The following is an 18234-nucleotide window of genomic DNA, read 5'->3' as shown; positions in this document are numbered from 1 at the left end:
GATCATGTGAGCATATATAAAGCAGTGTTTTATGTGACAGACCAAAGGAAACTGTTGCAACAATGCAAAGTTGAAGTAAAAACACACATTGCTCAAATGGTTTCACAAAAAAGCAGCTAATTGTGGCATGCATATGGATTCAGCTGCTCTAAGTCACTGCAGCTACAGTGGGCATGCATCTATATTTACCGGTAGTCATCTATTGATTTATCCTCCTTATATTTAGGTTGCTCTGCCAAATGAATATGTGTGACTTAAATCATTCCACTGTAGCATCTATTGGTTGCTCAGGGTCTTTGTCTTTTAAGTTGAAATTTTACCCTGGTGTCAAATTTTGCAAAACGTGCAACAGGTTAGCTACATTTATCAATTCCAATTAATCAAATACATTATGTAGATCACAGGCATGTCTAAAAGAAATAAAAGCCAGAGTGATATCTAATTTTCTGCATACAAAATTGAGAGAAGACAGATGAGTTCATGAACCAAAAGATACAAAAACAAACCCCAAAAACCTCACAGACACTCAGTTTAAGGCTAATTCATTAATGCTACATGTTTTAAAAAATGGCATTATCTGTTGTTTTATCATTAAAACAACAGAGCATTAAAAAAGAGGCTTCTCAGTCAATCATTGGGAGAGTAAATCCTGATTGACTAATAAAGTAAAAATTGTTGGAAATATCCTTTAATTCCCACAATTAGAATTCCTCCTTTCAAATCTGCAATAATGCCTAATTTAGAAATATCTTGTTGCAGATCCAGAAAAACATTTCACGCATTTGTTGCTTCATAACTAGATAATTCCATTTCTTTGTTGACAGGATGTCTAAAAATGCAGTTAAAATATATTGTTTCTTCCAAAACTCAGCTTTTTCCAACTGATTTAAAAGGGGGAATATTTAGAATTGAAATTCTCATTCTCATGAAACCCTGCACAATCAAGCTTCATCATACGTCAGAAATCTAATTGTTACAGCTGTTCCTAACAGGACATTTTGCTCTCACAGTTAAGGGTTATGAGTAGTTCACTTCTTAGAGTTACTAAAAGTAGAATGGGAGGCAAATCGTTTAGTTATCAGGCTCCTCTCTTGTGGAACCAGCTCCCATTATTACTGTCATTAACTTTGTGTTCCCCCCTTTTTTTTTCTTTTCTCTGGCTTGGTGTTTCAAATTCGGTTTATTTATTTTCATCCTACAAATTTTACAACTGGCTCCACAAAAGAAGGTAGTACCTATTTACTTTTAGCTTTACAATGAAAGTAGTCCTAGTACAATGTTTCTGTGTTTTCTGCAGTCCTCAACTAGAAAGGTGAGAGAGGTGAACATCCATAAAGGCAACAAAAACAGAGACATTAAGTTATGTTATACGAACATGTATGTTAATCGACTGCAAAGTCCAGACTGCCTGATAGTCCTGTGAGTGTGTGTGCATGTTTACTTGTCTCAGAGATGGACCATTGACTGCTGGAGATAAACTCCACCCGCCCAGCTAGACAGCTAATTGATTTTTGATTGGATGATTCCTCTGTTAATGTGTAAATGGTCGGACAACTTCTTTAAAAGAGCAGGCAGCAAGCACCCAAGGTTTAATTCTTCTTCAGAGGTTTTAGGCAGTTTCACCTGCAGAACAAATATGTGGAAGGTTATCTTTCCTTTTGTTGCCGCTCTTTTAGCCTTTGGGTTGTGTCAGGTGATAGTCGGAGGCAAAAAGAAGATAGAGGATGCAGATAACGATGAGGGCTTCCAGAGAGCTTTGCAGTTTGCTGTTGTCCAACACAACAACAGGACCAATGACACGGTCCTCTACCAGGTCCTCAAGGTGGACTCGGCTGAGCATCAGGTTGGTAATGTTGTAAATATTTATGTTTTCACTGTTACATCAAGCCCTAGTTTGAGAACTTTGTTGAACTGCTGTTTATCAGTTTTTGATTGTTCACTACTGAAAAGAGATCTTTATTATGTTACAATAATCTGGATTTTCTTTGTCATGACTGCTTTTCCTTGAAGGTGGTAGAGGGCTCCTTATACACCATGACTGTGATTTTGCGAAGAACCAACTGTGAGAAGGAGGCACCAGCAGATGGCTGTGCTGTCCAAAAATTGCCAGGATTTGCTCGGGTAATTAGAGTAGATAATGAAAACCTGACATTAAACTTTGGGCTTTACAGCAAGAAAACTCAAACACTTTAAACTGCAACTATCATAAGCTAACATTGAGTAATGTTGAATTAGAACCACCGGTAATTAATGTTTGTCTAAATGATTGTCCAAATATTGAAATATTTTATGGGCTTTCTTTTTCAGCCTCGCCGGTGCATATTTGAGGTGTGGAGTCGCCCATGGCTCAATGATACCCAGCTGACCAAAGAAGAGTGTGACAGTGTTGAGCGTACTTCAGAGTGAAAAACTTTTTCCTCTTGAAGATTTGCAAAGGTTAATGCCTTTACACCCCATCAATGTCATGTCAGTAAATGCAACTTTCAAACTTTACTGAATTTGTCATTAACCTCAATAAAGATCTGTATTCTGCAATGCAAAATCAAAGTTTCACTATGGATTCATTAACAAACAAAAAAGCACAACTTTTAAATAAAGGAACTTTCTAACTTCTCTGAAAGTGTTTTGTCTATATTATATACAATGTTTTAAGCTTTCATTATTTTTTTTTACATTTAGTTTTAGTTTTATTTCATTTACTCAAACATGAATAGTTCATGAAACAACTAAAGGAAATCATGAACAAAAACGAGCAGAAGGCTGTATAAACATATCTGTCCCTTATTCACATAAAAGGGAAATTAGCTATTCAGCTCTAGACTATAATGGTGCTGTCTGCAAAGTTCAATGATTTGCTCAGGTCAATTCGCTAAATCATGAAAACATTAAAGCTTTGTAATTTAAAGAGAAATCACAACTACATCAAACCACAGCTGGCATTGTAGCCGACAATGTAGCTTTTCACAGCAACAAAGGTAGCTTTTCATTGTTAATGAGTGCATACAATAGCAAGGAGTGCCTACTTGTTATTGTAAGCACTCCAATGACTGAGTGTGCTTACACTCATTTATCCAAACAACATGTTTGGATAAATGGTGCAAATTGGAAGTGTGGCCCAATGGCAACCAGCTGACCTAAGAGGAGAGCAGCAGTATTGAACATATTTCAGAGTGAAAAACAGTTTCCCCTGGAAGGTCTGCAGTGTCACTGCCTTCAGGTCACTTCAGTAAAAGCTACTTCACAACTTTCTAACTGTACTGAAATTTTCAAGAACATCTACAACTATTTGTATCCTGCAATTCAAAACCAAAATATCACCATGAAAGTATTCAAGAAAGAAAGAAACAAAAGACCTACACTGTTTCAAATAAAGTAACTTTTAAACTTCCCAGATATGTTGTGGAGTTTTATCTGAATGCTCTTTAACTGGATAATGAAAGAGTTACCAATGCAGCACTGAACAAGTTTTGTTCATGAAAGAATGTGAAATCTCTAATTGGTTGCAGTGCCTTGCAATAGTTTTCATATTGCTGGCCAGTTTTACATTTTGTGGCTAACTTTAATTGATCATCAGTATTTTATGTTGTAGAACAAAACTGATAATTCTCCCCTCTTTACTCTGATTTGCCTAAATAAAATTCTATTTCCAAAATGTCAAAACATAATTTGTGAAGTAAAATGAATCCTGCACATCCTCCTCCCCGTTTTGCCTCCTTTTAGGGCCTATTTGCACTCGGGTTTGCTCAGACTAGTCTGACTCCATTTGACCCACCAGTATCGTACCCCGATTTTGGCTATGTTTGAGCAGAGTGCCACCTTAAAAACGAGCAGGGGTTGTCAAATCAAAAACACGCAAATCTGTATCTCACAACTTAAAATTTCTGAATTGACAACATTGGAAGAATAAAAGAAGTTACACAAATGAAACTTTATTCAAAATCATATATATACACACACACACACATATATATATGTGTGTGTGTGGTTTATACACATATATAAACCACAAAAAACCATTCAAAGAAGTTCAAATGTTACTTTATTGAAAACAATTTAGATTTTGCATTGCACAATACAGAACTTTGTTGAGGTTCAAATGTTTGACAGTTGTTTGGCAGCATTGACAGAAGTGACCTTGAGAGGGTGTAAAGGTAGTAACCATTTGCAAATATTCCAGAGGAAAGGGATTTTCACTCTGTAGTACGTTCAACACTGTCACATTCATTTGTTATTAGCTGGGTATCATTAAGCCATGGGCGACTCCACACTTCAAATTTGCACCGGTGATGCTGAAAAAGAAAGCGTGCATAATTTAAATAAAACAGAGAAAACATGTACATTCATCCAGACAAATGTTAATTGTTACTGCTCTTAACGAGTGCCTACAATGACATATTTTACAATGTTAACTTATAATTGATGTTTGAGATTTCTATCTTTAAATCTCATAGTTTAATATCAGGTTTTCATGATCTGGTCTAATTACCCGAGCGAGTCCTGGCTCTTTGTGGATGCCACAGTTGTCTGCTGGTGCCTCCTTCTCACAGTTGGTTCTTCCCAAAATCACAGTCATGATGTGTTTGAGCCCCGATACCACCTTTCAGGAGAGACAGACGAGATAGTTATTCACAAAGACTTGGGTTCGAATGAAATCTTTTAATATGTGACGTCTGGCCAAATGTGTCAAATGTTTACATTTATTTCTAATAGTAGGTCTTGATTCAACACTGAACAAAGAAATATCTGCAGCATACTGACCTGAACCTCAGCCGAAACCACCTTGACAACCTGGTAGAGGACAGTGTCATTGGTGCCGTTGTTGTGTTGGACGACAGCAAACTTCAACGCTGTCTGAAACATTGCATCGTTTTCTGCATCTTCTATCTTATTTATGCCCCCAGGAACACAAAAGAACCCGACAAAAAGAGTGGCCAGGAAAGGAAAAATTGCCTTCCACATCTTTGCTTCAGAAGTGAAACTACAAAAGTGTTGAAGTAGGAATGAACCTCTGAATCCCTCTGCGTTCTCTTTTAGGTCATAAATGGTGTTATTGTTTAGTGATTAACAGGTATGACACGCCTGTCAGACATCCAATCAACAATCAAATAGCTCTCAAACTAGTGGGCTTGTACTTATCTCCAACGGTCAACAAGCGAGAGTGGAAATCCACCTTGGAGAGGTCAACAGTCCATCACAGAGAAGCACAAACACGCACACACAACTATGTATTCAGAGTCATCCACACACAGAGAGACACAAATCCAGAGGCAATCTGGAGTGACCAGTGAAGATAATACAAAAGTACATGTTTCTATAAAGTTTGAGTGCCCAGAGAGAACCTCCAAAAGCACGAGGGTTTTTGAAGTAGCTCATCCAACCAATGGATGTAACCAGTTTGTTTAGTTCCTATGTTTCTGTGCAATTTAAGTTTTAGGGGTTAATATGACCTCATAAAAATAAATATCACACACTAGCTTTGAACAAATAGGGATTTTTGCAAATAAATTATCCCACGTTCTAAAATCATGAATTAATGAAATCCTCAAAACACAGAAACCACAAACATTAACAGAAGAAAATAAATAAAATGGCATCCTGGAAAGAGACACAGATTTGGATAAAACATGGCAATAAAAAAAACAATGAAAAGTAAATAGATGTAGAACAAGAGAGGGAAGGAAAGGTTAAAGAGCACTGTAGGGTAAGATAGGAACAGATTGAATAAAAGCCATTTCTCCAAGTTAATGTCTCAGTACACGGCATTTCATTAACACACCACATATATAGACCATGTTACTGTTATTGTGCTTGCATAATCAGGTAATCAAATCCACTCCTGTGTACTTTTTTAATTCACTGTTCATATATTTCTGATTATTCATCGGCTCATTTTCCTGTAAGTGTGTCACCAAGTTCTGATAGGGATTGGATTACACACATATTTGAGGATAATGAAACACTGTAGACCTTTGTTTCATTTGCACAAACCAAAAATCAGCACAGACCCCTCGGGAGGTCACCAGCAAATCGATGACACAGCAATGTTTGGAGTGAGAGGTCCTTTGGTTATTTAACACTTTTGAGGAAGAATTATAATTGTATATCCAATAAGGCTCCTGAGAAGGTACTGTAGTGGATTCTAATTCATTTCACTTTAGGAATAAAACAAATATTCAAAACTTCATTATCATCATTTCATACTAATCCTAGTAAAGGACCACACATATAAAATGAGAACCAACAGCTGAACAAAGTAAAGCTGAAGGACATTGACTCCTTGTGTCCTACGTTTCTGCTTAGGACTGGTTAGGACTGGGACAAACTGGACAGGCCAGAGTAATGAAGTGAGAGCGTAATAGAGAAGAAGCTCTGATGGAAAACAAGTGTGATGAGGCTGTTTAGAATTGCAAAAATAAACAAAAGAACTTTAAAGGGAACATTAAATACCCAAGCAGCTAGTGGAGGAAATCCAGGACAGGGATAATGTGTTCCTGTTAAAGACCTGCAGCAGCTTTTCAACCAATTCCTATGAGGAATGGCTGATTATGAGATAGCGTGAATCACAACAATTGTACACAGTTAATAAGCAATATTTTCTTTCATTTCATCCTACTCTCTTGTAAAATACTAACAACAACAAAAAAAAACAATAAATACAAAATTATTTAGAATAGTGTTAGGCTGTGGTTGTACTTTATTTTGCACACACCAACTAGAGGTGATCATAAAGATTTCCCTGACTTCTTCAATATACTAGATTTTTCCACTTCCTCCACTGAACAACATAGATCTTTCCAATGTACACTAGGAAAATAAACAGCAAGATAAAATGAAATGACTTTCTTTGTATTAAAAAGACAATTTAATTTAATAAATGCCATGGCAGTCTTTAAGAGAATGAGTATTTCAGGTTAAAATTACAAAGTTGGGCACCTCCTGATTAATAGGAAATGACAGCCAAACTTTTTTCAGTATGAGTTATTGTTTTAGGACTACCTGCCTGCATGCTGGTAAATAATCACAATTACATAAATAATGCATAAAAAAGTGTGCAGGAATCGTGCAGCCAAGGAAAGAGAATGTAAGGTTCATGTGATTACCTGACCATGTGATATCGGTTTCTGATTTGATACTCTGAGAGCAACAGCAGTTTTAAATGAAAGAACTGTTGAAGTAGAGACCTCAAACATAATTCCATTGAGCAGCTCTAAGTCAAAAAATATTTTACAACTAATAAGACAAGGCAGGAAAATCTTTCTGATCCAGGTTGCATAATAATGAAGCACGTCCTGAGACGTACACCTTTAGAAATGTTTTGTTTGTTTTTTTTGCAAGAGAAAACTTCAAATGAAAGCAGTCACCATGAATTTATTCCAGAAGCATGTGGAATTATTTTTCTGTAATCCATACATAGAGATGTAGGATGGACTCTACCTCCTAAAAGGTTTTATTCAGATTGTAATTATGTCTCTCACTCAACAGTGCTGAATAGCTGAACGACCTCAAACTTCAAAAATTTGCTGAAAACTTGCTTGAAAACCTTTGATATACCTAAAGTTTTCCCTTTTCCCAAAAAAATGTGCTATTTGTGTGACCCAGCTCAGTGTTTAAACTTGATAAACCTCTTACGGGAAAAAGGCTGGTAAATAATCACAGTTACATAAATATTGCATTAAAAAAAGTGTGCAGGAATCGTGCAGCCAAGGAAAGAGAGTGTAAGGTGCATGTGATTACCTGACCATGTGATCACCTCAAAAGTAAACAACTCCATCCATGTGGACAACTTACTGTGTGTTAGTCCACTGCAAAGGATGAAGACATTACTGTTTACTGTGTCTTTAACAGCTCTTTTCCACCTCATAGATGTAGTGCTTTAAGATACATTTCTCTGTCCACACCAACAGTCTGAGAGCTCTCTAGTTCGGCCAAGTCCGTCAGCCAAGTCCGTCTGGGTCAATCGACAAAATAGTGCAGAAGTGGAAAGAAAATAAATAATTTTCTGATTCTTCAGAAATGAAAATCTGGAAAGTGTGCTGTGCATTTTTAAGTCAATAGATTGTAGAAACACTGTAAATACATTTTATTTTAAATGAGGACATGTCAGCAATTATTTGCACATGAAACATCTCTATTGGCATTACAGTATTTAATAACTGCTGACCAGTATTTTACATGTCTCCACCAGCCAAAGTAAAACAAATTTGGTCATAGCTATATGTGTGTTATCGGTTTCTGATTTGATATTCTGAGAATATTAAATTCTCAGAATATCAAATTCTGAGTTGAATATCTCTACTTCAACAGCAGTTTTAAGTGAAAGAACTGTTGAAGTAGAGACCTCAAACATAATTCCATTGAGCAGCTCTAAGTCAAAAAATATTTTACAACTAATGAGACAAGGCAGGAAAAGCTTTCTGATCCAGGTTGCATATAATAATGAAGCACGTCCTGAGATGTACACCTTTTGAAACGTTTTGTTTGGTTTTCGTTTTTTTTTTCGCAAGAGAGAACTTCAAATGAAAGCAGTCACCGTGAATTTATTCCAGAAGCATGTGGGATTATTCATCAATCATTTTTCTGTAATCCAGCATATATAGAGACATAGGATGGCATCTTACTCCTAAAATGTTTAATTCAGTTTGTAGTTATGTCTCTCACTCAACAGTGATGAATATCTGAACAACTTCAAACTTCAAATTTTGCTATTTCACCAACTTTTTTTAGAAACCTTTGATGTTTCACTGTTTACTTTGAGGTTGCACAAATTGAACGAATATTTAACGTTTTCCCTTTTGTGCTATTTGTGTAACTCAGTTCATTGTTTGAACTTGATAAACCTCTTACGGGAAACAGTTTGGTAAATAATCACAGTTACATAATGCATAACAAAGTGTGCAGGAATCGTACAACCATAATGCATGTGATTACCTGACCATGTGCTCACCTCAAAAGTAAACAACTCCATGTGGACAACTAACTATGTTAGTCCACTGCAAAGGATGGAGACATTACTGTTTACTGTGTCTTTAACAGCTCTTTTCCACCTCATAGATGCAGTGTTTTAAGACACATTTCTCTGTCCACACTTATTTTGCTGTTGTAAGAAAGAGTATTCACTCACAGAAAATTCCAAGTCACCTGTCAGTCTTTTCATAAATGGACGTTCCAGAATGTTAGCAGTGAGGCCAGAGCATAAAATGCTTTTCAGCCTCTAAAGGGCACAGTTTGGCTGTGAAATGCTCCTGTTATTAAATGTGCAATTTAACACTGACACATTTGAAATGATTAAACCTGCAATAAAATAAGAAATCAGAATGAGGGGTGAAAAGTCTCATTGGGGCATACCATTAGCATTACATAGGGAAGAGCAGTGACTACCTTGCGAAGGCAGTCACTGTTAGTTGAAGGCAGTCACTGCCTTCCATGTAATGCATAGCAGGCACCTATTGTTCTACGCCCAATAGAATGTCTATTTATTATTCTTCCGTCACCTTTAATGCGGCTCGTACCGCTGCGTGCCCACCCACAAAAAAAGGTATCAAAACGTGCGCCTCAATCTCGGCATCCGGGCTTTTATTTTTATTGGGGATCGGAGTTACGATGGCGACGTAAAAAGCGAAAAACGAGCTAAATTTCCAACTGCCGAAACGCAGACTGTAACTGACACCAACTGCCGCTTTTTTAGAGTGAGAAAATTAGTGGATTTTTGACCCCAAAACAATTTTGAAATCGCGCTCATGCCTACAAAAAATGCTCTATTGGTATGAAAGTCGGTCATGACATTGATACGAATGCCTGCTCCGGTAAAATGTTTTCAAAATTTCCCTAGGGCTTACGGTTTTCTGTCAAGGTGCTTCAGAGTGAAATCATGTGACAGGGTAACCTCAGGCACTCAGCCATTAATTTTCAGACTTTTCTGAAAAATTTCTGAGCTCAGCGCACACCATTTTTCTCTCATTGCTGCTATTTCTGTGAGTGACACATAGATATGAATCGCGGGACTATTGGAGACAACAAATAGCCCTCTCATATGCTTCAAACTGTTTTTGGATCGGCCTTACGGATCCTGAAGGGGAAGCAGTTGTTCGGACTGCTTTTTTCATCAAAACTGACTGGGTGTCTCATAAAGATAGAAATCCTTCTCCACCTTTCTGTCTCACACACACGACAGTTAGCAGAGGCTTAATCACTATAGCAACAGAATACAGAGAAAGGCAGAACGGCTGGTTTGGACTACAAAGACTCTGTAGTTCTAAACATGGCGGAACACTTTAATACAGAGGGCAGAGCAGAAGGTCAGAACTACAACATGGTGGAACACTCAATTATTACAGAGGAGGGCTGAGCTGGGATTTAGAACTACTTGCTGTTTTGAGCATTATATAGCTGGATTAACCAAACAACTGTTACACATTGGATTAGTGTGGCCATTTAAAATGAAGTTTACTGAAATTTCAAAATAAAAGCCCTGACAATTTTTACATCAGGTAATTGCTCCTTTGGTCTCTATGTGACTGGTTTAAACAAACCACTGTTACACATTGAATTAGTGTGGTTATTAAAATGAATCTTACTGAAAGTGAAAAAAAAAAAAAAAACCTGCACATCCCTCTCACATCAGTGCACCGCCATAGGTGGTGCAAAAATATTAGGCTTTTTTTTACGTTTTTTGTCTCAGGATAGTGAACAGCAAGGCAGTTCATTAACATTAGCACAAACGTTAGCATTTCACTGCCCTTAACTAATGCAAGGGCATTAGCATTATCCTTTTACCTAAAATATAAAGCCTTTTACCTAAAGTAACATATTAGCATATTAGCATATTAGTTTAGTATACTGAATGAAGTAAGTCAATAACAGACAACATGCTAGTGATGCTCCACATGATACTGATAGCCTTCATGCTAATATTAGCACTTTGGCTAATTTTAGATTATGTATTCATTTTAACATAATGAATGGTACAAGTACAGCTTTGTCAACATGCTTCTGCCTCTCCACAGGTTATTGACTACATTGCAGCTTTCTTTAGCATCAATGCTAATTTTTAGCATCAGAACGCTGGGTCCAAGCCGACGGGCACACTTTGGCATGCCCCGGTTAAATTTCTCAAGGAATTTTCTAGTTTTTTTGTTATTTAGTGTCCTGTAATCTTACTCTGTAGCCATGAACTGGAAAGTGTAACAAAAACAGACACTTTTAAGAAATCCTTGAATCCTGCTTTCCACAGTAAGCCAGTTTTACATTTCTATGGACTATGCAAACCCACCAAAAAGAACATATTCAAGCTTGCTTGAAATTTTCTCCTAAAACTGGTTTTATGTTCAAACTTGCACAGTGCACTATGGATAAAACAGCTCGACAGTTGAAGTTTTGACACAGCTGGGTGTTTCAACAGAAAGTGATCTAAGACAAAGTAGATGGACAAAGATAAAGCTCAACTATTCTAAATTTGTGGAATAAGCTTAAAAGTTAGCAATTTTAAACAGGCAATTAGAGAGAGCTGTGAAATATTCAACCACAACTGAACAACAGTTTTTGTTTTTCATAGGTTGGAAAAGCTTAAAGGTTTCACCACAGACATTAGAATATGTTAGAGGGGCTTACAACTTTCTTTAGTACATCTAGTTAATTTCGCGACTATCATGATCATTTTGCTACCTCTTGTGGCTGAGCTTTCACTATGAAAAATCAAACAAAAAATGTTTTACTTCCGGGGTCCATGATACATTTGTTTGAGTTTTCTTCACTGTAACAGTTTTAATATATAATTTACAATACTACACATAATTGCAGTAAAACATTACATCTAAACAACTTATGGATTTAATGTTATTATTATTATCTCCGCTTCTCAATTACTTACCATTCAAAAAACATGTTGATCAAATTGATCAAAATTACTTTAAACATTTCATTATTTCATTATTGATGAGTTGACTCTAATAAGTTATAATAAATAGGACACGCTGGAGGGACTATGTTTCTCGGCTGGCCTGGGAACGCCTTGGGTTTCCCCCAGAGGAGCTGGAACAAGTGGCTGGGGAGAGGGAAGTCTGGGCCTCCCTTCAGAAGCTGCTGTCTACGCTACCCGACCCCGGATAAGCGGAAGAAAATGGATGGATGGATAAATAGTCTCATTAAGGGGACAAAGATTTTCATTTCTAATTGGACAGCCATGCGTCACTTATAAAAATGTGAAAAGATATTGTGAGGCGTTAAACCACAGAATTTCTTGAAGAGGAGAATTATCTAGTCCAGGTTTGAAGTGTCTAGGAGTTGTAGTTTTTTAATTGGAGCAGGTCTATGGTGATCCAGGTGCACAAAAATGGTGAAAATCAAACTTTATCAAGTTTCCACAAATCAGGAAAAGGTTTCACAAATCCCAAACATGGTTATAAAGATTCTTCTTGAAGAGGAGAATAATCTAGTCCAGATTTGAAGTGCCTGTGTGTAGTAATTTTTTTAATGAGAGCAGTTCTGGTATGAAAGAGATACAAAAATATGGTGAAAATCGAACTTTATTGAGTTTTCACAAATCAGAAAAATGTTTCACAAATCCCAAACAAGGTTTTAAATATTCAGCTTGAAGAGGAGAATAATCCAGTCCAAGTTTCAAGTGTCTCGGTGCAGTAGTTTTTAAACTAGAGTCGATTAAAGATGTGGAAGGTAGTGACAAATTAGGTGAAATCGCCCTTTAACGATGGAAGCTAGAATTGGAAACCAACTTCAGCTTCGTTATGATACGCGATGATACGGCCCCTGTGTAAGCCGGACAGAGAGAACTTCCGGGTCAGACCGCTCGTCAATAATGAAATAATGAAAATCGAAATTAACAGCTTGTTTTCTTTATTATTTTTGCAATTGCCGTTTTTCTAATTTCGTTTTAAAAACAAACAAAAAAAAAACACATGCTTGTTTTGTTTTTGCAATTTTATTTTGAAATGAAAAAAACAAAACAAAACAAAGAACGAACCATACAATATTAAAAATCATATTGTATATGTTTATTATATTATATTGATAATAATTGTATGCATTTTAATTATTATTATCATTATTATTATTATTATTATTATTATTATTATTATTATTATTATTATTATTATTTGTAATACAGATTCAGTCGACTCTGGTCGGGTTTTTTTTTAATTTTTTATCATGGTTTAATACACTTTAGCGCTGCGAAAGCGGAAGCGGAAAATGCAAAATCAAAACAATGTAATAACCAGGATGTGATAGGGAGGCGGGATTTGTGTCGCAGAGAGACTGTTGATTGGCTGCGTCCTCTGCCTATAATTCATGTTCAGGGCGGGTCTTGTTTACATAACAGTAAAGACTTTCCGCCAGTGCTTTCCTATTTCCCTTCTACCGCACGGCACGCATAACAACGATGTGGAAGATTGCTTTTGTTTTACTTTCAGCTCTTGCAGCTGTGGAGGGGTCTTTGGTTGGTGGCGCGACAGATATAGACATCCACAATGACGGTGTCCAAAATGCGCTGAACTTCGCTGTTGTCCAACACAACAGAAGAAACAACGACATGTTCCTCCGTCAAGCAGCTGAAGTGGTCAAGGCTCAGGTTCAGGTATGTTATCTTTTAATACTTTGAAATGTTTGTATTTATTTTATTCAAATCCGATAAGAAGATTATTACAGGATACCACTAACATAGCACCCGTAAACAATGCCTTTTAACTGCTTGAAAATTGGGTCTCTAAAACAGTAGTAAAGCGTCTGAGCTATATAGCTTTGTTTTTTTGTCTGCCGACTTTATTTTTACTTCTCTTTTAAGGTGGTCGCAGGCTTGAAGTACATCCTAACTGTGAAGATGGTAAAGACCTCCTGCAGAAAGAACACTTTTAATCAAGTGTGCGACGTCAAAAGCCTGCCAGCTGATGCTCCGGTAAATCTTGCTGATGAGCCTGCAAGGCCACTCCCTTTGTCTGCATTGGGAAGTGTACAAATGATGTCACTAAGCTAAAATGATTGTATTACTCATTCTCATTCTGGGCTTTGTTTTTTTGTGTGTTTTTTTTAGACTTACCAGTGCAAATTCACCGTGTGGAGCCGCCCATGGCTCAATGACATCGAGATGGTGGAAGAGAAATGCTAGAAAGGAAACTTCTCAGCACTGTTTGTTGAGCAAACTTCATCTAACACATTTCTTTTAGATTAATTAACATACCCATCGCAGGAAATCTTTCCTATATTACTTTCTGTTTCTCACCTCATTGAATTTCTGTTTTTAAAAAACTTACTATAGAACCAACATGAAGAATTAAATAAAGCATTAAATTGTTTGATTAACTTGTAAACCCCACACAGTTATAAAGTTGCTTTGGAACTTTTATAAATGTCTAAATGTAATTATTATAAATATATTCTTTATTTGCACTGTACACATAACGTTGCACAGTAATGCGGCATGGAAAACATCATCAAATTCTTTTGAAATAAAGTTCCTCTTGGATTGTTTTTGAAAGTCTCCATGAAAATACATCTTCCTCTTTTGCTTCACAAATTAGTTTATTATTAGGTATCTGTCAGACTTTCTGCATGTTAAATGGCAATGTCATCGCAAAAGGGCTGCAGTTAATTATTAAGAATGGAAAATGTGGTCTACCGTTACTTACAAAATCCAGTAAAGGCATACACTTACCAGGCACTTCATTAGTACAATTAGTCGGAGGCGATTGGACAGTGCTTTTGGTTTTAACTTTATTGATCTGCCAGAGCTAAGCTGAATATGTTGTAAAAGGACAGCAGAACCATTTTTGTTTGTTTGCCAACTGCTGAGAAAACAATTCTTCACAAGCTTAAGTTTTAGTGCAGTAGATTAGTGTCTATCTTTTTAATAAAAAGGCTTTCTTTGTAAGGTTACATTTTTATAAAGAGAACCATTCATTGTGTAGATGTCAAGTTCTAAGTATAAAGTCACCTGGAACTCTTGGTTTTTTTTTTTAGGACATTTGACCTCTTATCCAAAATGTTTCTTCAGTTCTCATCATGCACTGGGAGTTATTTGTTTAGAACAATCTCACTAATAGCATGATTAAGGTCGCATGATCCTCTGACCCAGCTGTTCATTCTGTGAGTCATTTGGGTTGCTGTGCAGTTATTCTTAACAAACAAATACATAAGGTGTTTTTTGTGGTGTAAATGATTGTGAAACTGCCTGGGGAGTAAACAATTCAGTACGCAGTCTTACGAAAGTATTCATCAGACTTCTTTTCACATTTGGTAACATTACAACCATAAACTCCAATGTGTTTATTTGGATTTCGTGTGATAGACCAGCAAATTAGACAGTGTGATAAGTGGAAGGAAAGAGATTGAACAAACAGTATCATGAAGACCAAGAAACGCTCTGGGTAGGTCAGAGATAAAGTTGTGGAAAAATTAAGATATGGACAAATCCATGACTCAAAAATCTGCCTGGCTGACACTTTTTATGGTGCATTTTCAGTGTTACCAGATGGAAAAACCATAACAATTTCCTTGAAGTTGGAATTCTGTTTGGTAAAACTAGAGTTTGCCAGCAGTCACGAGTTTTATACCCAATATGGCTGACTCATATATATGTTATAAGCCTTTACTTCTGACAGTTTGCATCTTATTAACCCAATCGCACACATACTGTTAAATATCTATTCGTGAACATTTTCTTTTTGTGTTTGAAAACTTCTAACAGAGAGTAATACATTGTGATTGGGCTTGTATTGTTCATGGCAAACAGTTAATCTCATTATTTTCTGCTGGTAGAGAGTACTAAACTCGTTTGAGTTTAGTACTCAAAACGGCTTCAAAACAGATCAAATGTAGCATGACTCATTCACTCTACAAATGAGTCATGCATGCTACATTTATGAGCAAGTGGCAAGAAGGAAGGCATTTTATGCCAGACTAACGCTAAACAAACAAACAAAACAAAACAAAAAAAAAATTCAAAAGGCTTTTATTTTACAAAACTTAAAACAGGAAGTTGTTTAAACTCCACAACTTGAAAAAAACATGAACCGGTTGTTAATCATTTGTTTATATACGCATATAAAAAGCTGAAGCATCGAGTTCATCAAGGGTTTTCAACCTGAGACTCGCCATAGAAATTGAAAAACAAGCTACACGTAAACCAGACATGAAGGTGCTAAATAAAGACGAGCTTCAGATCGCTGAGGGAGTTTTGCTTAAACATTTCCCGAGGAGTTATAAGGTACCCTTTATTAGTGGTACTTTTCTGCTTTAAAAAAAGAAAAAAAGAAAAACATCACCGCTGTTTTGATTGTTTTCAGGTTTACGGTTCCCTCTACACTTGTAATAGGAACAAAACGAGCACTGCGGAAGTTGTTGTTGATTCGTGGCCAGAATTTAAAGTGATCCTTTTGCGCCCGGATCCTAAGGTGAGTTCACGGCCAGCGCGAATGTGGAAACGCTGTAAAAAGTGGTATCACTGATTTGCATAATTTTACATTAACATTATTATCGTGGATCAAAAGAGCCACAAAGAAATATTCATATATGTAATAATGTAAATAAAATCATAATAATCTGAAATTATGTGTTATTACTATTTGCCTATTATTATTATTATTATTATTATTATTATTATTATTACAACATGAATATTTAAAGCTAAAATGTTAATTTCTGCATTTTATTATTTAAGTATAATTTATTAAAACACTAAATATCATATAATCATAGATACATTTGTTTATTCATTCAATGTACATGTCTTACTGTATTATATTTATCACATATTTCTAAATATTTTTAAATGATTTATTATTAATGGAATGTTGCACTTTTGGTTGTTAAAATAGAACAAGCGATCCGAGGACTTCATGAAGAGGGTGTCGTTCTTTAGCACAGATGAGGAAGTTTTAAGGAAACTGTTGAGCGAAGAAGTTGACTGGAGCACTTATTTCCTAATTGGAGGTCAGTTATGCTGAAAATCAACAGCTGTTGTCATTATTTCAGATAAAATCCTGCAGAGTGCAGCATACAGTTTGATGAACTTTCAGTATACTATACATAACTTCAGTAGCATAATTTTACTAGCTAAAGAAGGAACTTATCAAACCGCTCTTATTCATTTTCTCTGTGCTTTTTTGCTATTTTGAACTGAAGCAGCAAGATAAGAAGAGAATATTTAAAGATTTTTTTTCCCCTTAGGATTTGATATTTCCCATGTGCCCACACTCAAAGAAGTTTCTTCAGAAAAAAGAGTGAACAACAGGAGCTTCACCTTGGTGCATCTTATGTATCTTCCAGACATCAGCCATCTACGTGCACCAGATGTTGACAGGTATGCTTCAAAATACAATTAACTCAGTATTATCCATCCATGCATTTTCTTACACCCTCATCCATAGTGGGGTCAGGAGGGGTGCTGTTGCCTATCTTTAGTGAACGTTTCAGGTGAGAGGAAGGGTGCACCCTGGACAGGTCGCCAGTTCATCACAGCTCAATATAATAAAATAAGAAAACTTTAACTTTGTTTTCTCTTTTTTCCCAAACAGTCAACTTGAATCAAGGATTTCATCTCTCAGCCTCTCCCACATTGACATGGTGAATAAAACCTGGAAGTTTGGTGGGGATGAGAAGGGTTACAGGCACTTTAAAAACATTATTAGCAACTTTCCAACCTGCTGCATATTGGACACTTATGGTGTACCTGTGGCCTGGATCCTGGTGTATGAATACTGCGCTTTGGGAATGTTGTACACGCTTCCCGAGCACAGAGAAAAAGGTTATGCCAAAGTTTTGATCAGCACCATGGCCAAAAAGCTCCATGCAGATGGCTACCAGGTTTATTGTTTCATAGAGGAAGACAACATGGTGTCCTATAAACTCTTCCAAAATATGGGCTTCGTTGAGGATACTTCCTACAGAGCAGCATGGTTTGAGTTTAACTTCTAACCTTGGAAATGACTATGAAGCAGCAGCTTTTAATTTTTGTCAAAATGTGATTAAATCTAAAGTGTATTTTTCAATTATGCATTAAAAGATGGATTTGCCTTTGCGTCAAATTAAATAATATTTTAGATTCAGACATGATTCACAGCTGTCATTGGCCCTTTCAATGTAACTATATAGTGCATTTTTATTCTAAAAGCACCACATGTATGACTGTAAACTGACATGCTTTTCAATAGTCTCCAATCAGGCATATTGTTTATTCCTGTGCAATCTTCAGTAAGCCAACAAGAACTTGATTCTACCCCAGGACTT

General features: G+C 36.4%; 4 protein-coding genes across 4 annotated transcripts; 3 read left to right on the top strand and 1 right to left on the bottom strand.

Annotated features, from left to right (window-relative positions):
- Positions 1 to 1571: 1571 nt before the first annotated feature.
- Positions 1572 to 2585, top strand: LOC106961700 (cystatin-like). Its single transcript, XM_015055599.1, has 3 exons — positions 1572 to 1843; positions 2011 to 2121; positions 2308 to 2585. The coding sequence occupies exons 1-3, from the start codon at positions 1637 to 1639 to the stop codon at positions 2404 to 2406; spliced, it is 417 nt and encodes a 138-aa protein (XP_014911085.1). The 5' UTR covers positions 1572 to 1636; the 3' UTR covers positions 2407 to 2585.
- Positions 2586 to 4106: 1521 nt separating this feature from the next.
- Positions 4107 to 5030, bottom strand: LOC106961702 (cystatin-like). The gene is made up of 3 exons (XM_015055600.1): positions 4759 to 5030; positions 4487 to 4597; positions 4107 to 4289 (listed from the first exon to the last, which is right to left on the bottom strand). Exons 1-3 carry the CDS (start codon positions 4957 to 4959, stop codon positions 4191 to 4193), a joined length of 411 nt encoding a protein of 136 aa, XP_014911086.1. The 5' UTR covers positions 4960 to 5030; the 3' UTR covers positions 4107 to 4190.
- An 8296-nt stretch (positions 5031 to 13326) lies between these two features.
- Positions 13327 to 14478, top strand: LOC106961703 (cystatin-like). The gene is made up of 3 exons (XM_015055601.1): positions 13327 to 13588; positions 13796 to 13906; positions 14042 to 14478. Exons 1-3 carry the CDS (start codon positions 13394 to 13396, stop codon positions 14114 to 14116), a joined length of 381 nt encoding a protein of 126 aa, XP_014911087.1. The 5' UTR covers positions 13327 to 13393; the 3' UTR covers positions 14117 to 14478.
- Positions 14479 to 14581: 103 nt separating this feature from the next.
- On the top strand, positions 14582 to 18053 carry LOC106961698 (glycine N-acyltransferase-like protein 3). The gene is made up of 5 exons (XM_015055597.1): positions 14582 to 16213; positions 16293 to 16400; positions 16824 to 16938; positions 17176 to 17308; positions 17523 to 18053. The coding sequence occupies exons 1-5, from the start codon at positions 16139 to 16141 to the stop codon at positions 17920 to 17922; spliced, it is 831 nt and encodes a 276-aa protein (XP_014911083.1). The 5' UTR covers positions 14582 to 16138; the 3' UTR covers positions 17923 to 18053.
- Positions 18054 to 18234: the final 181 nt, after the last annotated feature.

This window comes from Poecilia latipinna, unplaced genomic scaffold, assembly GCF_001443285.1.
Source record: "Poecilia latipinna isolate Pla-1442-1.1 unplaced genomic scaffold, P_latipinna-1.0 Scaffold1325, whole genome shotgun sequence".
Lineage (NCBI taxonomy): Eukaryota > Metazoa > Chordata > Actinopteri > Cyprinodontiformes > Poeciliidae > Poecilia > Poecilia latipinna.
This window is presented reverse-complemented; position numbering and strand designations above follow the sequence as displayed.